The sequence below is a fragment of the Plectropomus leopardus genome, chromosome 3, assembly GCF_026936395.1.
Source record: "Plectropomus leopardus strain MGB_pleo_1.0 chromosome 3, ASM2693639v1, whole genome shotgun sequence".
NCBI classification, from domain to species: Eukaryota; Metazoa; Chordata; class Actinopteri; order Perciformes; family Serranidae; genus Plectropomus; species Plectropomus leopardus.
The window spans coordinates 30,002,665-30,029,751 of record NC_142178.1 but is presented as its reverse complement, the minus strand read 5'-3'; the positions used below and the strand labels follow the sequence as shown (position 1 = coordinate 30,029,751).

General features: G+C 38.7%; 3 protein-coding genes across 5 annotated transcripts in view; 1 reads left to right on the top strand and 2 right to left on the bottom strand.

Moving 5' to 3' along the window:
* LOC121941541 (zinc finger protein Aiolos-like) overlaps positions 1 to 6,662 on the bottom strand; it is a 69,725-nt gene extending 63,063 nt beyond the window's left edge. Inside the window, exon 1 of the mRNA XM_088072754.1 lies at positions 6,570 to 6,662. The gene's annotated coding sequence lies outside the window, so the exon portion shown is untranslated. The remainder of the gene's footprint in view (positions 1 to 6,569) is intronic.
* On the top strand, positions 37 to 12,713 carry LOC121942619 (tensin-4-like). The gene is made up of 13 exons (XM_042485881.2): positions 37 to 209; positions 1,837 to 2,119; positions 4,331 to 4,661; positions 5,562 to 5,872; positions 5,964 to 6,059; positions 6,268 to 6,399; positions 8,063 to 8,152; positions 8,777 to 8,854; positions 8,953 to 9,015; positions 11,156 to 11,327; positions 11,468 to 11,536; positions 11,777 to 11,806; positions 11,929 to 12,713. Exons 2-13 carry the CDS (start codon positions 1,867 to 1,869, stop codon positions 12,059 to 12,061), a joined length of 1,758 nt encoding a protein of 585 aa, XP_042341815.2. The 5' UTR covers positions 37 to 209; positions 1,837 to 1,866; the 3' UTR covers positions 12,062 to 12,713.
* Positions 12,714 to 12,848: 135 nt separating this feature from the next.
* Positions 12,849 to 27,087, bottom strand: part of krt222 (keratin 222) — a 37,182-nt gene continuing 22,943 nt past the window's right edge. For all 3 annotated transcript variants that reach the window (XM_042484366.2, XM_088072759.1, XM_088072762.1), the window contains 5 exons: positions 26,354 to 26,479; positions 24,525 to 24,745; positions 19,867 to 20,087; positions 19,696 to 19,798; positions 12,849 to 16,452 (listed from right to left, as the gene is read on the bottom strand). In XM_042484366.2, coding sequence (XP_042340300.1) covers positions 16,239 to 16,452; positions 19,696 to 19,798; positions 19,867 to 20,087; positions 24,525 to 24,745; positions 26,354 to 26,479 — 885 coding nt within the window. In that variant the 3' untranslated portion in view covers positions 12,849 to 16,238. The remainder of the gene's footprint in view (positions 16,453 to 19,695; positions 19,799 to 19,866; positions 20,088 to 24,524; positions 24,746 to 26,353; positions 26,480 to 27,087) is intronic.

The following is a 27,087-nucleotide window of genomic DNA, read 5'->3' as shown; positions in this document are numbered from 1 at the left end:
CTCCAGGCATAAACTTAACACTGCTGAGATTTCGTCATCAGTTGGAACCGCAGGGATCAGTGATCCTCACTGCTGATTGGCTCACAGGAAAAAGGGCTGGGAATTCATTAATAAAAGCAGGCAACATGAGAAACGTCACAGTAAAAGAGTGAGCAGCCTGAGAGAAACACAGCTTTACAACCACTGAGTGTTGGCCAGAAGAAAACAAGGTAAGATGAGATTTCTTTACTTTAACTAAAGACAGATAATCAGTGCATGACCGGTCTACATATTAGCAAGCTTTGAACAAATATGTCAACAATGCTTAATTTTACTTGAATTGCTCCCTGTTCATTATCAATGTAGTCTTTAGACTGTGTTTTTATTAGTATTATTTAAATTATTATTATTATTATTATTATTATTATTATTATTATTAGTAGTAGTAGTAGTAGTAGTAGTAGTAGTATTTCAGCAGATCTTAGCAAGAGCATAAAAAGTGACATTAAAGCAAAACATACATGACATGTATGATCTCATTTCCTAAGATGAGAAATGCTAAATAGTTAAAAAGTAGCACTGCAGCTTATATACCAATGATATTTCATGGCATATTGAGTTATAGACCAACGTATGGCATTGCGAAACTTAATGGGTGCTTGTTAAAGTAAAATACATTCTACATGATCTGAAATATTATTTGTAGAGCACTTTAAAATATGTTACGGCTGTTGTAGGAAAACAATAGTGTTGTCATGGTTACCACTGGTCACTTCTGTGACTCACTGAGCACCACTCCTCATCTCAAACAAGGCGAGGGAGACACTCTGATCATCCCCTAAATGACACGCCCTTCCTGAACAGATTCATGCTGATATCAGCGCTGGAGTAAGGCTTTTATTAGACTGTGTCATTATTCATCAGAGTTGAGAAACATGGGGAGGCCCTCAAATACTGACTTACGCACTGTCACACACATACTGTTTATTTTCTTTGTTAACTTCAACCACAGCTTTTAAGTTATTTACTTCATAACTCCAGTGAATAAACTAACCAAACCTTTATAAAGAACACAAATCTTAAAATATCACTGCAAATGTTGGCAAGCTGTGTTTTAATCACTACAGTGGTGGGAGAAGTATTTAGATCCTTTACTTAAGTAAAAGTACAAATACCACACTTTTCATCAACTTTAAATAAAACTCCTTCATTCAAAACCTAACTTAAGTGAAGGAAGTTTATCATCAAAAAGTACTTAAAGCATGAAATGTTAATGTATTCATTGCGCGGTAAAGTGTTCCCTATCAGTGTTTGATTATATGATGCACATGGATTAATATTGCTGCTGTCTATGTTATATTATGGAAGTATGTGTTAAAGTCTGACAGGCAGTCAAGGAGTAAAGTAGATGTGCATGCTCAGGTAGATAAGCAACTTTATCCTTCAGTTTATCACAAACATTTAAAATCAACACATCTGGAGATAAATGGTTTTCACTGGACGGGAAGGGGATGGAAACCTGTAAACTGACAGTTACTAAAGCTGTCAGGAAAATGCAGTGAGGTAAAAAGTACAATATTTTCTTCTGAGAAATAGAAGTACAGAGTAGCATGAAATGGCAGTACTCAAGTTGGGGTACAGGTACCTTGAATTTTTGCTTTAGAAGAAACTTTAAGAAATTTGAGATAGGTGTTTAAGTATAGTAAGTAACCACGGCCAAATGTACTATTTTCTATGAATATGAGTGTCTGGGAAAAAGCTATTGATGGGTTTGTTTTACGAAGAGGACAAAAGCGAGGCTTTCATTCCAGTGAAGACCGTGTAACCGATCTCTCTCCATTGTATCTTGGTCTGCAGAAGTCCCAGAAGACAGTGAGCTCTCCTAACATGATGCCTGCAGCTAAAGGCATGTCCCCAATGATACCCAAACACGTCCTGAGAGTGGGTCAAACTATCCGCCTGGACTCAGCGCAGCAGACAGTCAATCAGCATCCCATTGTCACAGAGCCCAGCAACAACCATGGCAACCCTGAGCTTGATATTTCCCTGGATAATCTCAACCAGCTCATCATGGAAATGGATCCGACATTTAGACCCATTGAGGTCAACAAAAGTCCCATGTGCATCAGCCCACCTACAGGTACGTTCTTTGGTTTCTTTGCAGGGTTTCCAACACATTCATTTATTTGTAGCTGGCCACCACAATCAAAACATGTGTTGCACGCAGCAGTGAGTTGCTACAAAACAACCAATTTTGTTGTTTGTTGGTCTCGAACATTGTGCAGCAGTGATCTGCAGATCGGCAAAACTTCCATCATCCATCCCCATCCCCTCCACCTACCAATGACTAAGGGTGCGTTTGTAAATCCAATCTGATGCTATATGCTAAAATGAAGGAAAATTAATGAAATTGTCAATTAATTAATGAAAAATTGTATTATTTTACTTTTATTTGCACATACTTATGTATAGAAAAGACAGAAGAAGAAAATTTTAAAAAAGTTTAAACACTGCAGGAGAGGTAAGAAGCCAAAAATGGCCTAAGCAGTAACTCCCCTATTAAACAACTATAATCATTCATAAAAAAAAATGAAAAAAAGAAAAACAAAGATTGCATACATTTATAAAAATGAACAAATGACAAAAAGTTTGTATTTACAAAGTGAAATGAAATACAAAAGAATCAAAGAAAAGCTATGAGTCTTTGCAAATTAGAGTTTAAGAATCTTTTCATTCACATTTCAAATTCATCACACATTCACTCCGCTGCTCCATCTTCTCAGACAGAGTGTCCAGAGCGGGCTCAGCCACTCTGAGAGTGTAGTGCTCTGGATAACCACATGGTATATTCCAACAGCGCTTTGAATTTACTTAAAGTAAAGTTTGTATCAGAGTGTGCTCTGGCACTGAGAGTGACTATTTACGAACACAAAGTCAGCTCAAATATTACATCACTTTAGAAATGTTGATATGATACACATTAAACACACAAATCTAATGTATTTGTGGTTTTCAGAAACATAGAATGGAAATATTTTCTCTATGCAACTGAGCTGAAGTGCAACACATGACAGCCTCCAACATGCAGAGGCCTGACACAGACGACAGTAAAACTACAGTCACCCGTATAAAAAGAAATAGTACACATAGTCTGGGACTTTGGAAATTTACCCGCCCTTTCTGAGGTAGTTAAAAAAAATATCATGGGGTAATTACACCACTTCAGCTGTTCTGGGATTACTGCCAATGTTAGCACCACACCCTGCACATATCAGACTGCAGACAGGGTGAAGCACACTGAGGTACACACACATGAGGGTGGGACATACAGCTTTGTCTTCACTCAGATGTGCTCCGATCAGAATGTGTGCACAACAGTCAACTAAGCGTATATATGGATTTCCTGTTGCTCATCTTTTCTTTGCAGGTGTTTGGCTCTATTTTATGAAAGAGCTATGTGTGTTGAAGGAAACCAAGCAACAGTGGTGAGAAGGCAAGATAAAGTTCATTTTCATTAAAAAGACAGTACAGTATGGCCATTGCTCAACACAGCTTTTTTTGTTTTGGCAAGGTGCTGGAAACACTAAAAAAAGTCTAAACTTGTAAAAGAAGATTACAGCACATTTACATCTATGCAGTGTTTCACTTTAATCTGAGCTTTCGATCTGTCAGACCTTCATCAGAGCATTCATGAATAACAATGAAAGGCAAGTCAGACCTGCCAAAAGATTGCATGGATTTAAGTTGGGGAAATCTTTTTTACAAGGTCAGACAAACTCCATGCACTGTGTTGATGACTTGTATGCTATTGTTGCAAAATAAAGTATTTCCCTTGGAAACATGACACACCACAGCACCTGCACGTAGTCTCAGACACATTTTGCTATTTCAATTTCAACATTAGTCATTATTTTGCAACTTTGGCGGCAGACGGCACCTATAACACATTGACCACAAGCTGCAGTTTGTCCCTGAGGGCATAGATTCACTCAGTTACCCTCAACACATCGAGGCAGATACATCATACGGTGCACAAGAACATGTCGGGACTCCTCTAAGTGATTTGGTTTCATCGCAACAGCAGAAATGCACAATTCAAAGCATTTAGACTGGAAGGAACAGCCTGAGCTGTGCGAGCAAGTACATGCATGAGAAATATTGATGCCTTTATCAGGTGAGCTTCGGCAACTATGTGTTTACATACGGAGGCCAAGCCCTTTTCGCTAACAGAAAACCACAGCCTGAAGTCAGAGAAATCATGGAACACAAAGGGTTTTTCCACTCAGTGTGTCAGTGACATTTCATTATCAGTTTTCTGAGCTTTTGCAAACACTTTCCTCTCCGTTCTCAGACGACTCAGACGACTCAGACGAAGATGTCCCCCAGTGCGTGTTGGTCCCTCGAGGATGTTATCCCTGCACCCAGCCCACTGTAGTCCCACCTGTGTCGCCCAGTATACCCATCCCTACATCCAGCTGCAGTCCCCACGGCACAGTGGTGTTCTCCAGCTCCCCGTCGTCCTCACTGCCTCCGCTGCCATTTGGAAGCGCACCCCGACGAAATCAGTCACCGAAACCAGAGGGGAGCCAAGGATGCCTGCGCTTGTCATGCTCCAACAGAAACAGCGTTGCCTCGCTTCACTCCATGTCAACATGTTCAGACACCAGCTACATCCTCGGCAGGTAAAACTCACGATCAAAGCAAGGCCTTCCATCAAACAAATCTACAGGATGCATCTTTTAAATATGCTAACAACCTTGAATGTGCTGCATTAATGGGACACTTTGCCAGTTTTCCAACCGGCTTTGTTTGAAAACAATGAGGGTAGTGTGTGTAGATGAACTGTGGTAAATGTTTCTCTATCTAACCAGTGACCATGGACACAAAGAGAGTAAAAACAGATCAAGAGACAGACCCACCTCCCTCTCTCTCTTTCTCTCAAACTCAGACCAAAATCCAAATAGTAAAAAACGATCAAATATAAAATAATGTAGAAGATAATGTTACTGCGCTTCCTATTTTGTCCTAAAATATTTCAGAAGCATGTTTAAATGTTTAGTTTAGCTTAACAGCAAGAGTTTGTAAACAGGAGCCATACTGCTTCATGCACAGTGAAAACAGAGGCCAAAAAACTACGAACTAAGTAGTGCAGATTAAAAATAAACCAAGATTCTGTTACAGCGTTGCCAATTTCTCCCATCAAATGTTCTAAAAACCACGTTTTAGCCTACCATTTCAGTGTAATATGAGCAAACCTCCCAATTTCTGCGGGAGTCTCCCTATTTTTAGGACCTTTTCCTGCCCTGCTCCTCAGTAAGCAGGGCCAGTTCACTCGACTTAATCTTGTGTGACATGAACAAAAGTTTGAGAGCTGTAATAACAGTCTTAAATTAAAAACCAGCTCTAACCATATCACCAAAAGCAATGCGTTGCCAAATTTTAAAATATGTTTCCTTTTCTCTTTATGAAAGAAAATGGAATACATTAATGCCATTACAATTTAAAGGACTGTGAAGTTAACGTTTACTGATACAGTGTATTGATCGGTTAATTTGCAATATGTCCTCTCTCTCCCTTCACAGCAACTTGTCGCTGACCAGTGAAGACCCTGACTCTCCAGAGACTATCGGCACCTTCACAGATGCTGCCAGAGTAAGGCCACTTGATAACAGGCACAGCCCAGAAAAGCCTCCGCTGCTGAGGCGAGGACACGAGCTTCACAGCAGAGGAGTACAGAGCAGTCCTGCTTCGCTCTCTGGGTCTTTCAGTGATATTCCAGTTGTGCTAGTCAACGGCGCACCACAGTCAGATCTGCACATGCAGTCTCCTGCACCAGAACCTGACCTGATGCAGAACATCCTTGTGTCCAGCTCAAAGCCATCGTCTCCTCACAGTGAGTCACACATCTTATAGTAGTGTGTTTTTCCTGCATCTATCATATTTCAAACAGTATTTGACCCGAGTGCCATGTTTTTATCATTTAGGTTTCCAAGCCCGTTTTAGTGGCAGCCAGCCTTCAATGAAGTTTGTCATGGACACTTCAAAGTTTTGGTTTCGTCCACATATCAGCAGAGCACAAGGTGAGAATCTAAGAACCTCAGTAAAGACACAGCAGCTTTACTCACGCTCTGACAATATGTCAAGTCAAGTCAGTTTTATTTATATAGCCCATTATCATATGTCATCATGTTGGATCTAGTGTTTTTTTCATTCAGGGATGAATGATTTTTCAGCAGTACAGATAAATAAACACACATTTGTAACTTCAAGTGTTTGATTTTATTCTAGCTGAAGCCCTGATAAAGGACAGAGACCCAGGGACATTTGTGGTGAGAGACAGCACCTCCTACAGAGGCAGTTTTGGTTTGGCTATGAAGGTGGAACAGACAGCTGCCAACTTCACTGCTATCCCCTACCCAGGTAAACTCTTAGCAGTCAGTGACTCCTTCTGAATGACTTGTGTTTAGTCAGATACAAGAAAGACGAACGCCACAACTACCACAGACAAACAGCAAGAACGCAGTTCAGCTCGGTGCTGCTGACGTCATTTGTTTAAACCAGAGAACTGAAAGGCACAGCGAGTCACTTACCGAACTCTGCTGATGTGAACGGGCATGTCTGATGATATCCAGTTCTATCTGCGGCGAGCCAGGAGACAGCGCTGTTATTTTTTCCATCCACAGTATACGCTGTGTAAACAGAAAAGAAAACCAGCTGTTTACGGCACTGTAAGCAATCCCAGAGGAAAAAATGGACCTCACTCACGAAAGTTTTAAAGTTCTCCTCATCTGTAGATTTCTATTTTTCAACTTTTTTAGTGATACAGGATATGAAAGACATGTGAGCACTGTGTCAGGCACTGAGACCATTTCAGTGTGCAGTGCGTTCACTGTTACAATATTTCTCTGCTGAATTAGACCTGATTTATAATTAGAAAACATAATTATGCTTGGTCAAAGGATGTCGCTACAATCTTCTTTTTCCTTCCGACATCAGTGTTATTTTGAGGAACTACTTGTAGTGTAATATAAATATTGTCGAACAAAATTATTATTCCTTAAGATTATACAAAATGTAAGATTTAAGAGAGACATTGAAAGAAAGTCTAAAATAAGTCAAAGCTTATATGCAGAGAGGAGGACAGAGGTCTTTACTGGATGCGCCTATTACAAACTGCTAAGCCTGACTGATGGAGCAGACACAGACAGATGCATTCCTAAAGAGCAGTATTTTTAAGTTTTATTTGAAAAAAAAAAAACAACCCAAAAAACCCAAAATCAGTTAAAAAGTACTGATTTATTATAGTTGACATGAGGTAAAACATATATAGGTAACAGGGTATCATGTTACAGGATATTCCTGTTATGTAAAGTGAATATTCTGAAATATTTTAATGTCTATTTTTTATTTTGTCAATGTATGCACAAGGGGTGGGAATCAGCAGAGGCCCAGCTACTCCACATTATCACAATACTCAAGTTACAATACAATATTATTGCAATTTTCGGCGTTTTGTGAAGTACTGCGTTAATATATATTGTGATTTGTTACCTTATTTTAGTAAATTATGTCCCCTAAGGAAACATCTGCAAAACTGCAAATTATGTCCCCTAAGGAAGCATCTGTTTAATCAATAACAATAAAGTCTTTCATCTGTTCATCTCCCCTCAATAATTTTTAATTTAATTAATTTTTAATGCAGCAAAATGTATCTAGTGGACTGAAAAATCAGTTGTTTTTATTACTGTAGTAGGTTACCAAAAGTTTAATTTGTATATGCATAATATCTTTTATATAATACAAAAATTTAAACTTGGAGTTTGTGTATCGATAATATCATGATACTACACTTTATCAATTTTTTTTTCTCCCACCCTTAGTTTGCATTATGATTGGCTGCGTAATCGTCATGTTTTTTCTTCATAATCATTTTTCTCTTTCTAATAAACCAAATCACTAAATTATTATGAGGACCAGTCACACAACATATAAAATAACTGCCAGTGCCACGGCTTTCATGTATAACTATCATTCATTGTAGTTTTACTCCACTGACTGCACGTAATATGTTTTTTTCCGACAGAGAGCAATTCAGATGTCGTCAGACACTTCCTCATTGAATCATCAGCAAAGGGAGTACGCATCAGAGGCTCTTCTCAGGAACCATACTTTGGTAAGTAAAGGGAAACAATACCACTTTGTTGCTGATCTAGAAGCGATCATTTTCTTTAAAACTCACTCAAAAATTCACTCGCCCACTCAGTCTGAGTACACATCGTGGTCTGGCTCATGATGCCCCACCAGACCTGAGTCAGCCGTGTCTAGCCTATAAGGATGTGGGTGGGCATCGGTGGGTGGATCTTATTCTTTGTTCAATAGGTATGAGTTGACAGGGTGTGTTCTCACACCCACGGAGCTATTATCAGGTATTGCGGTCTGTCTCTTTCTTTTTTATCTTCCAAAAACTCTGGGTTGTAAAGCTAACTCTGTATTTCCCCACACTACAAAATAAACCTCACATTTTCCCCAAAAAGTCTTGATATCATGCCAAAATGTCCAGGTTTTAAAGCTAGATTTGATCTATATAGGCTAATGGATTAAGATGCATTTAAAAAGCAAAATTACTTTGCACATCAAGAAAACACTACAATACACAAGAAGTCATGTGAAGTCCCCCTAATCTGCTGCACTTTTTAAAAAATTCAGTGAAATATTTCACTTATTATTACCCTTTGTGGTCGAGAATAAGACAGTACTTGTCATTAACCAAAGGTATGATTTTGTGTTATCATTGCAGGTAGTCTCTCTGCCCTCGTCTACCAGCACACTGTTTCTGCATACGCTTTGCCCTGCAGATTACTGCTCCACTCCCAAGGTAGGCCATTGTGGCAGGACACAGTTTGTGTGTGTGTGTTGGCATGCACGTGAGAAGATTAAAAAAATGGAAACCTATTCTCTTCTTTGCCGTAACAGATCTGGGCACAGCAGAACAAGAGAGGGCGAATGACAAAGCAGCACCAGAGGACAATAAAACAGGTGGGAGAAAAATAACAGTAAAGAATAGAAACAAATTAACTCAACATGCGTGATCAGCATGTACTATGGTACATACTAAACAAATTCATTTATTATTGATGTGAATAGGTGCCACATGCACATTTAAAGAGCTCACAGAACTCCTGATAGCTATACTGCATTATATTCCTTTATACGCTGAACAAAAATTTAAATGCAACCCTTGTTTTTGGTGATTAAACAGCATGGCTGCTACACAGGTGTGCCTTGGAATCTAGTAATAATGCTGTTTACCACCTGACAGGCGAACAAATTATCTTGGGAAAGTAGAAGTGTTCAATAACACAAATTTTAAAAGTTTGTGACCAAATTTTGAGAGAAATTCATCTATTGAGTGGATAAAAATACGTATTTAACTTAAACCTGTGGAAAATGGGAGCAAAATACAAAGCATTTACATTTTTGTCGACAAAAAAACATTAAAATAGCATGTACAGTACTATATATATCTCCATATAGATATCTTACCTTTTCTTCCTCTGTAGTTATAAACATGATTGTTTTGTAGTTGTGTAGGAAATACTAACAGTTGTGTCTCTCAAACAAACTTCTAATTAAGTGAGTATCAACAGTGCTCATGCTGAAAATAGCTGTTTAAGACTTAGAGTGTAAAATTGTCCTTATATAACAATTCTACGGCGCCATTAATCAGCGAAAAGTGACAAGTTATGATTTGTTTGTTTTATTACTCATTTGGCTCCGCCAACAGAAATAGTGCCGCTATTGCAACAGGATTTGGACTGAACAGGCAGCTGCAGGCCAGCAACTCTGTATCATGTACATTAAGCTGCATGTTTCCATTTATTGCGTAATCACTTTAGAAATTAGTCTGCTGACACTCACTTTGTTGGTATGTGTGAATTTCAATGAGTTAACAGCTTAATCAGCATAGCAACCTGACGTACCTTGCCACATCAGCTGATGTCATAGGAACACTCCAGGTTTGCAGTGATTCATCCAGGCTTCTTTCGTCCATTCATTCGTAATTTCACTCAAATATTATTTATTAAAGTATTATCTTCATCTTTGTCGAGCGGTGTTTATAATGATGGACGTTAAGGTGGGTAATTTAGCCTAACGTAATTACGGAGTAAAAAGGTGGACACCTGTAAAGCGGAGTGATACAAGCACGGCGAAAAGTCCCAGTGACGTTGCCTCTTTCGAACGTTCATGGGACGCCTCTTGTCCAATCACATAACTCGGTCGGAGCTAACGAAAACTTTCAATAAAAGGGCCTGGCAGATGCATAAAGGTAAAAACATAAAAAATAAAAAAAGTAAATAAAGTTGACAAAGCTAAAAAAAAAATTAAAATAAGTAGATAAATAAATAAAATACTCCCCAAAACTTAAGTCCTGTAATCAAGTAGTTGTTCATAAGTATCAGCAGTAACATTTTAAGTACTCATTAGGAAACTGTGGTCTCTATCATATTACTGGATCATCCTCATTATCACCAGGCAGTTTAAGCAAAACACTCTATTGTCGCTGGTTGAGGTGAAGCTTATACTGAGTTATGTAGTCTTTTCGAGAAAATTGGTACATATTTTATTATCGATTGTTATGATAGAAGCCTACATTTTGTATGTAAAATCTGCAAAATAACTAATAGTGGGGTAGTAGAACCAATGTAAAGAATTTATTTTACAATATTTACATTTGAAATGTGATGGAGTTTTAAGTTCAAAACCGGAAATACTCAAGTACATTACAGGTGCCTCAAAATTGTGTTATGTAGGGTATAGTTCTTGAGTACTAAGTTACTCTTTACCACTGCCAACTAAGCACCCAACCAAGTAATAAAATACATTTATTCTTATTTCTATATGTTCTTTATATTCTCGTGTTTTGAAGAAAATTAAAAATAGGTCTGTACATTGGCAGCCTGGGTCAAAATCTGTTTATACCAGCAATAAATATAGTAAATCTCGGCCAAATCATTAAAAAAAATTATCTATTCACAATATGTCTATGTTGCCTATGAGAATGAAAGAAAGGATAAGTGACACAATCCAGGAGGGACTTCCACTTAATTTACTATTTAACATGTACAACATGTTCAAATTTCTAATCGAGCTATTGCAACGTTTGCCTTCTTCACAGCTTCCAATTTCGTCTATCTGAATGCTGTCCCCACTGAGATGCTGACGGGCCCTCATGCCGTGCAGAAGGCAGTGTCCTCAACATTTGAGAAGGTCCCGGGTTCCTTCACACCAAGCATAGTCAACATGAAGGTGTCGTCGAAGGGTATTACGCTCACAGACATCAACAGGAAGTAAGAAAAACATCCTGTCATCCTGCTGCTGTGATTTTACTTACAGTACTTAACAAAACCACGGTGCTTCTTGTGCAACACTTGTTGCACACAATTTTTAAGACTGATCATTTCTAACTACCATAATATTGTCTTCACAGGCTCTTCTTCAGGCGCCATTACCCTGCTCACCTGCTCAGCTACAGTGGAGAAGATCCAGACAATCGACTGTGAGTATACAGCAACGAGTTGTTAAATGAAATTACTTTGACAATGATACACTAACAAAAAATATATATATTTTTTTAATATGTTATTAGCAGTGTTGAATACCAGTTGTTGTTGTTGTTGTTGTTGTTGTTGTTGTTGTTGTTGTTGTTGTTGTTTACAAAAGGCTTACATTTTTGTTAACACAGAATATGAATATGTTGGTCACCTCTTTTAATAGCTTTTTTTAAAATCTCCTACAGGTGGTTGAGAGGTTCCAGTTTTGGTGCAAGGTAATTTTGAACTTTAATTACTTACAAAATCAGAATGTTTTGTATTTAACTGTAAATTATGCTCATGCTCATGCGTGGATCCATCGAATATTAATAATTCTAATATTTCTTTATTTCAACAGGATGTTTGGCTTTGTGGCAAAAGGTGTGGAAGCCGGCATGGAGAATGTATGCCACGTTTTTGCAGAATATGACCCCCTGCAGCCTTGCAACAAAGTTGTCAAGGTTATTCAGGCTGCTGTAGCCAAGCCATAGACACACTGAGAAAATATGACACAACAAATGGTCTTAAGGCCCTACATACACTGTCTATCTTACACTGCACTTTTCTCATGTAACCTGACCCGTAGAGTGGTAATCATAAGTCACTACTGGACAAGTGATTGTTTTTACCGATTACAAGAGAAAAAAAAATCTGATTTAAAAGTGCTTAGGATGACTCAGACTCATATCACGGTGACATTATTAAAGTCGTATTAAAAAGACGAGTGTAACTGCTGCATATATGAAGATATACAAGACTGAACTGCTTTGATGGACAAAAATCCAGCTACATATGATTGTAATCAAATGGCACTACAACTGTTAAAATAATTTCTAACCAGCTTGTAAAAATGCTATAACAAAAGCAAACAATATTTTTGTAATACCTGATTATTTCAATGTAAAATGTGATTGTAGAAAATGTTGCACTGTTATCAAATATAGTGACGGGGGATTTTGAAGGTTCTATTTACAGATTATAAGGAAAAAACTTACATATTTTCATGTTCTTTCACTTCAGAGCAGAAACTCTGCATATACCCTAGTTGTATATTTCTGAATATATTTATTATGCTGCACGGTAAACATTTCCCTCTCTGTATATTCATGTTGTTATGACGAGAAATAAACATGTTAAACTGTTGTACTTGTGTACTTCTGCATTCTTATAGATGTTTATGTCTGAGAGAGAGAGAGATGGCATGTGTGAAAGCGTGAAAAACAGCTTTATCTTTTCCTTGAACCGCATTATCAAAGCCTGTAAACATAAAGCAAGACATTGTGGTTAATGGCTTTTATGTCTTCTAGTTAATTGAACAGATTTATGATGATAAACATCTGACAGAAAACACACAACAGTCTGCACATATCTATTTTTTTAATTTTAAATGATAAATTGTTAGATAAAAGCATAATGCTTCATTCTGAAGTTACAGAGCTCCCAAAATGAAGTGTGCTTCACGAAGCAAAGCAAAATCAAGCACAGAACTGCATAGATAATATCTTTAAATATTCTCAATATATTCTGAGGCACCCAAATGCAATGCACAATGGTCCTTTTATTATTCTCTTTTTTTAAATATATCTTTGGTGCCAACTCAAACTTTAGCATAAAAACTCTTAATCTAAGGTGTAACAGATAGCATGTGCTACACAACCCGAGTTGAGCGTTGAAGATACACTGCAGTAACTATTTACAAATACTGCCCTCCTCTGGTTGAGACGGGGAATCTAAATTCTCTGAGACACATGGTGAGTGTTGAGAGCCTCACTGCTGTTAAGATCACAGTGAGCATTTTTTTTTTTCAAGATAATGCATCATAAAATGTATCTACATTATCACTTTGTGTTGCAAGATTTTTTTTATCAACATAGAGAGTGAACTGCAAAGACAAAAGACCCTCAAAGTACACACAATCTGGATATCTCTCAGTGCTGATGTTCTTCTAAGTGCTGTATGTGTCTGCAGTGCAAGCATATAGGGACTGTAGGGAAATTATTAGGGCCTTTTCAGCCTTTTATTTAAATTTTTTCGGACCCTCCCTTTGACTAAGCAAAAGCTGCAACGCCCTCCACACAAAATCTTTAAGTGCTGTAGCTCTATTGGTCTTTGTCACTCACGTGTGTGAATTACGTGTGATGTCGCTGAGGCGCCAAAAGTTTAGCTATGGTGAGTGGTACAGTAAACAACACCAGCAAATAAGTTATTCAGCCGATTAAATGGTCAAACTGGAGAAACAGAAGCAAAGAAAGAGAATATAACGTGCTGTGACAAGCTTAGCAAGGATGCCAGGGGACGTTATTTGGCTAAATTATCTATTAACCACATTGATCCATATGATCCGACGGCAGAAAGTTGGACTGCTGCCTCCAACCTAGTACTTGAATATTGCCAACAATCCTGTTCACGGTATAAGTACGTTCACCTGTAAACAGTCTAGAAACTATATCTACCTTGAAGTCCATGGACATTCATTAATGACTTGGTGCAGGACCTGTTCACATTTCAACCTGGGCTAAGATGTGTTACTTATATACTTTATTTCTTTCACATTATATGGAAATGAATGCCTTAAGTCAATAATATTTTTACTACTTTTTAGTGCTGATATAATTGAGTTCTGCCAAATTCAGTGTCACGTTTCACTCATTAGGAACTCCAATTTAAAGGTCAAGTGTGTAGGATTTCGCGGCATCAAGCAAGGCTGAAAAACAACAAACATCTCCCGTGTGTCAAGCCTACGGTGACCGATAAGAAAACGCAAATGGCCCTATGTAGAGTAAGTGTTTGGTTTGTCCATTCAGGGATACTGTAGAACAACAGGGCGGACTCCGTGGAAGAGGACCCGCTCCGTATGTTGATATAAACAGTTCATTCTAAAGTAATGAAAACAAAATTATTCTTATTTTCAGGTGATTATAAGCTGATGAAAACATAGTTATGAATATTATATTCAATTTCTGCCATTAGAAGCCCCAAAACCCACACACTGGACCTTTTAATAAGTCAACAATTATAAAAATGTGTGAACTGCATTAAGGCAGAAGAGCATTATCGGGAAACATCACATGTATTCACTATACATAAAGCTTAATTTAATAGTAAATTATGTTAAATGTTCGCCAAATCATTAAGTTTCTGTTTATTCATTCATGCACCACTTATCCTGACACACGATTGAGGGAGCCAAAAAATCCTAAATGATTTTTTAGAAGGAGTAAGCAATTCACTATGTTCAAGCAAGGCAAGTTAACCTCTAATGCTATTGGTCAAGGAAAGAAAACAATCAATAAGGGGCTGCAACTAATAATTATGTCTTTGTTAATTAATCTGTCAACTGTTCTCTCAATTATTAGATTAGTTGTTTGGTTATCAAGTGTCAGAAAATTGTAAAAAAATCAATGTTTGTTTCTTTGTAATCCCAAAATGACATCCTCATATTTCTTGTTTTCACCCTAATCTCAAGATATTCAGTTTATTGTCAATGTCAGGAGTAAATAAACCATAAAACGTTTCAGAAACTGGGATTAGTAATTTGTGACTTTTTTATGCTGTCTCAAATCGATTAGCAAGTTAGTTGTGGATTAATCTAATAGTTGAGAAATAATCAAGGAATCATTGCAGCTCTACAACCAATTCATTCAACCCATGATGAGCAAATCAGTACATGTTCAAAAAAGAGTGGGAAGAAGTAAAATGATCTCATCCTGCCCCCTTTTTTCATAGAATTATTTAAGCATCCATAACTTATTTATCGTTATAAATTTAACTTAAAAACAGAGGCAAAGAAAATGCAAACCACCTCAAAAGTGGCGATTAAACCCACAATGCACTTTGGTCTGACTGAATTCTTACTATTCATTTTCCTATTTATAAGTGCATGAAGAATTGCGCGTATGGCAAACATAAAATAACGCGTCCTGTTTACTGAATATTCTCGCCATGTTATTCTGCAGAACAAAGTGAAGGTGGGAGCTGCTATTGGATGGCGACAAATTAAGTGCTAAACGGAGAGATTACTTAAAAAGCAATACATCATAACACTCCCCCTTTTTTGCCACACCCACCCCAATAATTTCCGTACAGTCTCTTAAAAAGAATACAAAAAAATCCACCTTTAGATAGTTCACCGCAGGTCATCGTTATCTGTGACTCCACGCCTCTATTTATCTCCATCTATCTGTGCTCTCAGCCTCCCGTACCAGGCGTTCATTGGAATTAAATGCTGTGGTTAAGCAGAGTCATACGCTCGATATAATCTCTTTTGTCCAGTGACCTCATACTGAAATAGTGGCAGTATTGAGAGACACTTTTTAGATCTAGAAATGATGACAAAGAAATATGTTTACATATGAAATCATTATCCGCTGTAAAGTAATGAATGTGGGTCTGATATATGTGATGCGGTTTTCTGACACTATAAAAATGGCCCCATTAGATCAGCACAGAAGCCTGATGGGTGATGCTTATCCTGCCAGAGTCGAGATTTGATGAGAGAAATCTCAGTTTCAGTCATCAGCAAAGTTCAACAAATGATGTGATTTGGAACTCATACTAAGCGGCAATGGATGGCAACATCCTGGCTGTCAATGACACAGCTGTTATTTCTGTAACTTCAACATCACCTGATTTACCACAAACAAGCTGTGAAGCGGTGCGGACTCCGAGTTATGGAGTGATAGTCGGGATGCTGCGAGATCTCTTCATGATGAGACGCACCTCCACGTCGGGGAGGCTGTCCTGTTTAGTCTGGGCGCACCCCTCGTCTGCTGTGGCCATGTGCAGGTCGAAGCGGAGCGACACCGACTTCTTCCGCAGCTTGGGATTCCCTCTGAAGAAGGAGCCCTCCCACTGCTTTATCACCTTGTCAATCTTTTCTGTCCTGGTAGGAAAGAGGTTAAAGGTCATGGCAATGAGAAGTGATGATGATAGATGATAAATGTCTAATAACATTATTTGAATTTTTTTTTACATCTCTATTTTAAGAGCAGATTCAAGACCAACCTTTTTCATTTGGCTTTTAATTTAACTTACCAATTTATTTATTGACTATTTATTTATACATTTTAGTCTGTTTTAATGTTTTACTAGATGGTATATAATTTTATTTTATCTGATTATTTTTTAACATCTATTATTATTTGCTCTATCACCCTTTTATTTACTATTAAGAGTATTTTATTTATTTGTTTATTTTACTTATTATTAATATTTATTTATTAATTTTATCTTTTAAGTATAGGTTTTATCATGCCTCTGGTGTTTCCTCACTTATGATAGCGTTTCCTCAGTTTCTGGTTTTAATGAGTATTCTTATTTTAGTGATTTTATTTATTACCAAGTCTTGCTTTTTACCCATCAGCCTGTGTACCTGTGTGTGTGTGTGTGTGTGTGTGTGTGTGTGTGTGTGTGTGTGTGTGTGTGTGTGTGTGTGTGTAGTGGGTGAGAGCTTCTGTTTTATTGTATAAAACACTGTGTTTTCCAGTTTTTGCTTGTATGAAAAGAGCTATACAAATTAAGTCTGACTGACTGATTGATATTGTGTTTCTGATTGATATTGTGGCATTACATTTTTTGTTCAGGATTATGTATATTATAATCTATGCAGCAAGGATTTGTCTTTCTTTGAATGTGAATGTCCACTGTCAGACGTCTTTTTATTCATCTACAATGTGACTTTGCATCATGTAATCCGATGTGGGACGGGCCGTTCCAATGGTGCCAAGAACAAAAAAAAAGAAAAATCCTTCATTTATGTGTGTATGATACACCTGCTTGCACAGTGACACCAGAGGGCAGCAAGAACACTTCAGCTGCCTTAGATGTGACTGGTGTAAGAGCTATGATAGAATAGGCACCTCCTGTGTACCAACATGCAACCAGTCTGGCACTGAATAGATTCACTGAGGATCAGGGTCTGAGATCTTTGTCATTTCAACCAAACTAAATACAGAATGTCTGTCTTATAGTAAAAAAGAGACTCACCCACTGCAGAGGAGACAAGCATTGTAAATGCAAGTGTGTCTCTAAATAAACACAGTAACCTAACAAACAAAAGGCAGATTCAGAGGTTACGCATCTGCTATGGACATAATATCGTCATCCACCCATGTCCTTCAGGTTCTGCAGGGACGCCTGTGTGGACATCCAGATACAGCCAATTTATTTGTGATAGCGTGGACTGTGAACATAACAAGCACAGCAACTGTGCATTCTCCAATATCCTGTTCCACTCTCAGATCCAATCAAAAAAGCTGTGGTTAACCCTTTGAAAGACTTGATTTCTTTCAAAAACACAGGGGAAAAGGCAATAAGCAACTATAGAAGAAATTCCCCAGAAATGATCAAGAAATCAGTAAAAAAGTACAAGAAAATAACCCATAATACGTATATAAAATTAAAATACAAGCCAACAAAAAAAGGCAATGACCTGCTTAAAATTTATAATCAAGAAAAATATTTTTCAAATATATAATTAATAATTATAATTATAATTAATTATAATACTTTAAAAATAGTTGTCTGGATATTTTTCCCTTGCTTTAAAAAAAAAATTGAAATGAACTAATTTCTTGCAATTTGCTGGACATCTCTTGCCAAGTTAGTCATGGCTTTTTTCCATGTTTGTTAAAGAAACCAAACCAATTTGCTTAAGGTTCAAAGGTTTGAATACTTAGGAAAGGTGTCACACAAGGTGGCATCACAAGAAAAGTCGATTTCCATTTCAAAGAGTCAAGCCAACTGCAGTCACTGCATCCCTCTGAAGTTGGTTTAAAGTAGTGAAGATATTCGAAAAGCATTCACTCTGGACACAATGGCAGTAGGAGGACAGTAAGCCTTAATAGATAATTGTGTCTGTGAAAATGGACGGTTGGAGAATCTGTATTATATATTTGTGGTGCTTTTAGAGGAAGAATTGTCTAATAAATGTGCCAAAACACAAAATTTGCCATGTTAAATTTGGCATTGAAATAATGAATGCTGTGGCCATAAAAGGACTAATAATTGCATTTTAGACCACCTGGGGGGGCAGTGAGACAAAACTGTAAACAGCACATTGGCATTTTATCATCATACAAAGTTGATATGATGAGGTTGTTAGCAAACGGTTTTCGCACGTTTAGCAAACACAGAGCAAGATTAATTTTCATTTGGTGACATGTCTCTGGCCAAGGATCACTAAAACACAATCAGTTTTGTTGTCTGTTGGTCTTGAACAGTGGTCTGCAGATTGACATGTCATCCACCATCGCCTCTACCTCCTGATGTCAATGTTAGCTCATATGCTGTCACTTTAGAAATGTTAATTTGATAAGTATGAAACATGCAAATGTAACAAATTTGTTATCAGATAGCGCTTAGATAACGCCTCCCGTCAGTGACAGAAATGATAAGGGTAAGTATTCAAGGAACATTCCGGTAAACTGCTTTTAATGGGATAACCACCATCAGTAAAGAATCAGTCAAGTGAAAGAGTGAATTATACTGCAATCGGCTTCGCACAAGCAAAGCAATTATTCTGTCAGAGTGACTGTGCTCTCGTTGGACATAATGTATGCGTGCATGTGTGTTTTGGTCGTGTGCATGCGGACGGTAAAACCTGTCTAAAGAATTCCGCCCATGTCTTGTCCAATAATAACAGGTGCCACACCCTGAAAATCTCCACACCAGGCCAGCATCCACATCAAACACAAGCCAGTAAAGGAAGAAAGTTCCCATGCAGCGCTCTGATGACTTACTCATGGGAACCTGCACAGCCAACTTAACGTTTTACGCCTCCTAACTTGTTTGACGTGTAAAGGGAATGCCTTTGAATTTTCACATCTTGTCTGTTGGACCAGACGTCGCCGGGGCGGGTAGGACACGAATGGTTGTGTAATCATGAACTAATGAGTCAATAAAAACCTCACTGAGTCAAAGCCTAAAGGTTGTGAAGGCTTCAGGAGATTAAACGAGCGAGAAACTATGTTGTGTCACAGTCAAAGAGGCACTTGCTGTATCTGAGTAATGTAGAACAGTGCGTTCTGAAGGGATGCCGTTGGTACTTGCTGCTTGAAAATGCCTACATATCTGAACTAAAGGTGCTGACGACAGGTCAACGGGGGGCAAAAAGATCAATACTTACTCAATGGTGCCGTGACCCTCTGCGCTCTCACGCACCACATTGCCCTGAAGAATCTCCTGAGTCTTCACAGTCGAGATTGGCAAGTCTTTATCTTGCTCTGGCTCTGTGAGAAGACATTAATGACAAATCATAACAAGATATGACTGTAGTAAATGTATGTGTGTGTCTTACCTGTAAGTATCACAAGGCTTTGCTGTCTATGCAGTATGCTTTTCTTTGGCCCACTGTCTGCTGGGAGAAGTGGAGGTATTTCAGGCAGGGGCTCAGACTTGGGTTCATCCGGAGTAACAGCCGGGTCGCTGAAGCCGTTCTCCAGCCCGTTCTCCTTAGGTTCCTCCACGGAAGTCCTCCATGGTCGCAGACCCATTGGGCGCCCATTACGGCCCATGTACCTGCAGCCAGAAGGCCAGAGTGATGACAGGCATGTTGACTGTATGTCTATGCATGCCTGGGTGGTTAATTAAAGTGACAGACATGTCTGACAAGGAGCTTAAAAGGTGCACGCATTATTTGGCAGTACTGATATTTTACCTGCCAGGATTTACATCCCTGTGCTGTTAAACCCAAATCAGTGTTCTGCTAATTAAGATCTGATTCTGAGGATATAATGTGATGTGTTCAGTGGTCATGGTTGTTTGGTGTGGCTCTTTGGGTGTGTGATGTTTGTGTAAATATATGTCTTATTTGTTTGTGAACTTCTTGAGCAGAGTAGACAGTCAGTGTAAACTGGCAATAAAGTTGTATCATTTGCATCATATCGTATCGTATCGCAACAAATCGCATTGCAACACAATGTATCGTAACATAACATATCGTACCATTGCCAAGAATAATACAAAACAGCCCAAAATATCAGCTGGCAACATTGTTTTATCCTAGAAAGTCAAGGAGATAAGGCTCGCAGAATCAGTGGTTTTAAAGACTTTTAAGATTACTTCTCAAAACCCACTTTTATAGATGTGCTTATGTGATGCCATCTTTTTATTTCTCTTTTTATTTTTTTTGACATTATGTGTCCCGCATCTTGCAATATTTGTCCTCTGGTTTTAATTTTATCCTAACTCTACCCTAGTTTCTTCTTGCTTGTGTTCAGTAGGACTGTTTGGCTTTCCGTTGTTGTATCGCCGTCTATGTATCCCATTTCTGCTTTGCTTTGGTTCTCAAAGCACTTTGTAAACTCTGTTTTTAAAGGTGCTTTATAAATAAAGTTATTATTATCATTAAAGTCACGTGTCATTGGTGTTAAAGTCCAAGTCAGGTTGCAAGTCCTTTTTGATTTTGCCAAGTCAAGTCTAAAGTTGTCAAAACTACTACGTAAAAAGACAAATAGGTGGAGAAACGTAAGACTCCATCCAAGAACCTGGAGAACATCTCTACAGACACGTGGTGGCAGGATCACACCAACACACCGATGCCAACACAGCTGTGTGTTGCAGTGTGCTGGGTTTTGTTTTCTGTTGTTTCACTGGTAAACTACGTGATGGTAACCAAAAGAGTACAAGTGAAAAACTAGAATCACGCTCTTCTGCAAATACTTTCATTATTTGCGGCTGATGAGAGAAATGTGCTGTTGTTACTTTACCAGCATGGGCAGATGCAGAAGGACCCACCACCTCCCCTCCATAGGAGCAACACACAAACAGACTTCAACTTATTTTGTGTTCTTTGTAATTTTTTTTTTTGGTCAGTGGTTATTTTTTCCCCTTTTTGGAGTCATTTTGAATCTCTTTGCAGCTTTTTTGAGTCTCTTTGTAGTCATTTTGTACCTCTTTGTAACCTTTTTGTGTCTCTTTGTAGTCATTTTCTGTCTCTTTGTGGTCATTTTATCTTTCTTTGTGGTCATTTTGAGTCTTGCATGTTAATTTGAGTGACATTTTGCTGGTGAAGGCCAGGGACTTCAGGCGCCCCTGAGCCTGTGCCCAGTATAGGCCCATTTATTAATCCATCCATGTTCACTAGCACACTAGGTGTTCAAGAAACAAGGACAGAACAACAAAAAATAAAATATCTACAGACACTGATGCTCCTCAAAGGATGAAACCCATGGACTTCGATAATCTGCTGGCTTTCCCATGAAGTTGACATTTGTGGTTTTTAGTGAAATGGCTTGATAAACATTAGGTGGATTTCAAAGAGGTCAGGCTCAGATGTTCATGTTCTTGTGTGTGTTATGTGTCTTCTCTCCCTCCTCTACGTCTCATTTATGAACTCTCTTTACGCTGCCTGAACAAGACCCTGGATGGTTAAAAGATGATAGTATTGTGCGCCGACCTTTCAGTATTATCTTTTGTGTTCTTTATTTGGGTAATTTGCAGCCCTACCCTACTTTATGTGAGCAGATGTTTAAGTGAGACACAGCCCTTTGAGCCTCCACTTGATACCCACTCAGGCGCCACCCTCCTCAAATATGAAGAAACAATGCGAATTCTAGACGCCACGTCCTGTCTCTCCTTGCTTCAATGGCATCAGTCAAAGTCAGATCCTGAATGAAAAGCGTCTGCAGTCTAAAGAAACCAAAGGCAGCACTCCAAACGATCTGCAACCTCAACAAGAGTCATAAAACCAAATTAGCTTCCTTGAACTCTAAAATGACAATAACATGGCTGATGCAGCCAAAGCGTTAAATTGCAAAGGAGCTAGATGTGAGATGTCAACGATAATTAAAGGCCACGCCAAGAGAATGAAATATTCCCTAATAAAACAGCTTGACGCTGGCAGGGAATAAGTTAAGAGAGCAGACAAAGACGGCTTGACTGTCTGGATTCTATCATCTTGTCTCCTTCAAGACAGCGCTAGATTTCTAGGCTTTGAATCACTGAGGGAAAATGCAAGAGTCAACTCCAATTAAAGTGGACCTATTATGCTCAATCTCAGATTCTTACTTGTATTTAAGGTTTCTATTAGAACATGTTATGCTATATTCACCCTCAGTCTAAAACGCTCCATTTAGTGCCTCTATCTCTAAGCTACCCTCATGAAAACAGTCCATTCTGCTCTGGCGTTTGCAGGTCTTTTACATCTCTGCATCTCTGACATTGCAGGTGGAGAATGACTGTACCTGAGAGCAGCAGCACTTTTACAGTGAAGACTCACAAATTAAAGCTCCTAAACACCACAAGACATGTACCAGCAGAGTTATAAAAAAAAAAAATCAGCAACCAATGTCTCCCTGATGCTAGCATGTAGCTACATATAGCAGTACAGCCTACTTGCTGTCGGGGAATGACTGTAAGGAACTTCAGAGATCCCCAGTAATGAGTCCTTGAACCCAGATATCTGTTAGCATTTCAGCACCTCAGGTTTCTTCCTCTCTAAGTATATGGCTTTTTAGAATAGTTTTTAGCATAAAAAAGGTCCGTGGTTAACACAACCTTAAGAGACTTTCATGCTTTGATCTGTGACATAAAATATGTCAGTAAATAACCCACTCCCAAACTTTGGAGCTTTTGTGTGTTTTTTTTTTTTTTTTTGAAGAAGGTTGCTAACAAGTGGCTAAATGCAGCTTGCAGCCAGGTAATGACTGTAATGAAGAATCACTGCCCTGTTTGCCATAAAAAATCCCCAAATAAAAGCTTTCTAAACATGACTGGACATGTTCCAGCAGGAATATAATCCAAAATCAGGGGTATATTAACAAAATTCAGCGACTCAGGTATACCCCTGACAGTAGCTACATGTAGCAGTGTACTTGCAGTTGGGGAATGACTGTGACTTCACATCACAGGTACGCAGCACTTTTTACCTTTAAAAATCACCAAAAAAAGCTTCTATACACAATCAGTCATACTTCAGCAGGAATACAATCCGAAACTGTAGAGAAATTTACAACATTGGCAGCCAAGTTTACACATTTCCCTGACACTTAGCAACATGTAGCACTGTACTTGCAGTTGGGAAATGCCTGTAACGGAGAACATCAGCACTTTCTACGATGAAAAATCACCAGTAAAAGCTTCTAAACAGCAGGAATATGATCCAAAATCAGGGAGAAATTTACCACATCTGCAACCAAGTTTACATGTTTTCCAGATGTCAGCATGTAGCTTAATATAGCAGTGTAGGTGACATAATGTAGACACTTGCAGCAGTGTGCCTGGAGCAGATCTCTATACAAAGAAATTTGGCCCTCATTGAGGTCACACTCTAGACAGAGGAGCAAACACATGAACAGAGTATTCAAAGCAGTTTAAGACCTGAGGGTTTTGCTTGCAGGGCTTACTTTTCCATTTGTTTACCTTATTATTTGAAACTTTGGCTCGTGTAATAGCCCATGACCATCCTTTATTGTAACAATTTACATATGACACAAAATAAAAGCCCAATAGATCTCCTTTAATTTATCTTACATGCTGTTTTTCTATATATAAAACAAATGGAATTTCTGTTAAATCTTTAATTGCTGTTGTTAGGCCTAATTGTCACTGTTGTGCCTGGCTGTTCTCTACAGCCTCCCATGTCTCAACAAGGGATTACTGTTGTGGGTGTCAGTTTCTGTACAGGTGGATTCGACATAATCCCTAGTAGAATAGTCGGCTTTAGCTAGATTGAAGATAACAACACATGAAATGATCTGTTTGACAGCTATATGAAAGAACGATTAAGACATTACTTTGTTTACTTTTTTCTTAAGTTCCTGTCTTACTCATGTCAGTAAACAAGTATGTCCTCTCCTTTTCACATTTCTCAAGAAGAGGTAGCTGCTTCAGCGGTCTGGGAAAAAACTTCTCAGGTACTAATTTGTTTCCTGGCTGACGTGGAAACCACAAAATTCCAGATAAAGGACTTTTTGCTTCCTCTAATTTTTTTTCATTCCTGATTCTTGCCCTCACCTGCCCTCCTCACGCTCCAGCAAACGTCGGTAGGTGGAGATCTCTCGCTCCAGCCTCATCTTGGTGTTGAGGAGCTGGCTGTGGCGCTGTCGCTGGGTGGCCAGCCCGCTCCTCACCTGCTCCAGCTCGTTCTCCAGCCCAGCGATCACCTGGGAAAGGTCCTGCAGCTGGGTGGAGTACATACGCTGGGTGTTCTGTAAGGAGCTCTCCAGGCCTTTCTCCTGAGAAAGCAAGAGGCAAGGAGCTGTAAGGATGATGACTACATAGTTACCTTTATGTCTTTGAAAAAGTCAAAATGGACTTCAAATAAGTGTGTAGAAACTAATAATATTCTGTACATAGTATAAAAGTAAAAAAAAGTTTTTTGCGAGGTCTCTGCTGTGCTGAGCCACAAGGATACTGCCATGGTTTGAAGCATACAGAGTCATGTTTTTTTGCATATTTTTATGTATGCTAGCTACTGTTAGCATAAAGTTCAAAGCAGAGCTAGGCACAGCCCCACAGATAGTGATGAGCGGGCAGATTCTTTTCACAGCATCAGCTCTTTGAGTTGATAAATGTATCGAACCTTTCAAGGTTTCATACTTTTTGCAAATATGGTGTTGGTTTCTCTGTGACACTATGAGAAAATTTACACGTGCAACAGCTAGTGCTGCCTGCTCCACAAACCTTCTATTCGGTGCATAAACAGTCTTAATGTTTATTAAAGTTTTCATTAGTAAAAATAAAATATTCATTTTAATGCACTGATTCAGCACTTCTCTTCTATGTAGGTAAGTTATGTGAGCTCAATACGATGCTTCAGAAATGTCACTGACCAACAATCTGTTGTTCTTTGAGGGGCAAGTATACATCTCAGTTGTCTCCACAGCCTTTTGGGGCATTTTTGTGGTGTCACAACCTGAAAAATGATTTCCTGAACATATTTCATGCCTTACCTAATCAGTTTCCTTTACTCTTTGTTATCAAAGTGTTGTTTAAACACACTGGGTAACATAATACAACACATTTTCTTCTTTTCTTGTTGTATCCATGCTGTTTCTGTATTACAACGTACAGCTCAAGAACCAGTCAACGTCAGAAAAATGACCAAGCAGAGCTGGAGTCTTGGCTAATCAGTCCTTGTTTACTCACTTTAGTAGGCAGCGTGAGCTGTATGCTATAATTAAAGAGAGTGGGAAGAGTCGAGGATTCATGAGCACTCAGATGTTTGAAAGGCAGAAAAAGAGTCGTTCAAAAAGGTCATTCGTTAATATTAACCATAATTAGTCACAGAGCCACTAGCATGGCTGCAGACTCATTGAAGTCTTGTTGTCATATTTTATATGACATTATATGCATTTATTACATTATGTGTTTTAACAGACCATACTGGTGGTTTTACATGTTTTAATAAATTATAAATTGCACATACATTATTGAAGAGTATTTTCCAGTGGCAGCTTGCAGCTGCAGTCCTACCAAACTTATAGCATTAAATGAATACATAAATTCCTGGAATCAAGGAAACAATAAGAATCAAGGGGTAGTTAAAAAACCTATGGAAAGGTCTGGATAATGGTTGGCAAAAATGTAAAATACAAACAATTTGTAGTTAATGGGGGAAATATGCAAATCAACCAATTTCCCAACTCGCTTGTATAGCTTTACAGTATAAATGCTATATACTATGCTACCAACATGTATGTATTCTGTTTTCTTAACTTGTCAATATCACTATCTTATCATTTCTTTATAATAAACACACGCAATTTGCCATGAAAGGAGTGTTATCAGTGGGACAGTTGGGGAGTGGCCATGCTGATACGAGATGACGTGTGTTTTCTTACCAAGGCATGTAGGGTCTCAATCTCAACCTGCAGGGAGTGCCACTGCTTCCGGGCCTCAGCGAGCTCGGCCCGGGCCTCCCTCAGGGCAGCGCCGCCGAGGCTCACCTGCGTCCATGCTGCCTCCTCCTAGGTGAGGTGACAGTTTAAATGTTAGAGGAGTCACAAGAACCAGAACCACACCACCACTGCTTCTATCTCATACACCGTCTAATTTTAAGTGCTCTTCAACAGTAAACTTCAGCCTCATGTGATAAAATGGAGGAAGTGTTTTTCTATCCCTAAAGAAACTTTCACCAAATATGCAGTAAATGATGGCGTGTTGATTTTTGTGCGATTAATAAAATCAGGCCTGATAAGGAGCACGTACAACCACCTGACACACACACCTTGTAGGTAACAGTTGTTTCCCATTTGCACTCAGTCAGACGGTCAGAGGAGCAGCCACAGGTGGTGCTGTTGGTAGTGTGAGTTTCAGTTTAAGTAAACTGATGCTGAGCAGACTCCCGGCCTGCGTGTACACACAGCTTGTGCAGCTGTGTGTACACGCAGGCCCGGGAGTCTGCTGTTAGGCGTCTCACACCCTCCGTCCTCGCCTGCGTTCAAACGCAGTGAAGCGGTGAAGCTGTCTCAGCACAGTTGTGAAAATATTTTGACAGTTAAAACAAAAGACGATGACTCAAGTTATTCTGTGTCATTTATTACTCCAGTGATTCCCATTTTCTGTTTCAATGAAT

What these genes read in the sequence shown, in the direction of transcription:
- LOC121942619 (XM_042485881.2), top strand. Translation starts at nt 1,867, where the DNA reads ATGATGCCTGCAGCTAAAGGCATGTCCCCAATGATACCCAAACACGTC. An exon ending in AAAGCCATCGTCTCCTCACA is followed by an intron (nt 5,873 to 5,963) that starts GTGAGTCACACA and finishes TTTATCATTTAG; the next exon opens with GTTTCCAAGCCCGTTTTAGT. An exon ending in CACTGCTATCCCCTACCCAG is followed by an intron (nt 6,400 to 8,062) that starts GTAAACTCTTAG and finishes TTTTTCCGACAG; the next exon opens with AGAGCAATTCAGATGTCGTC.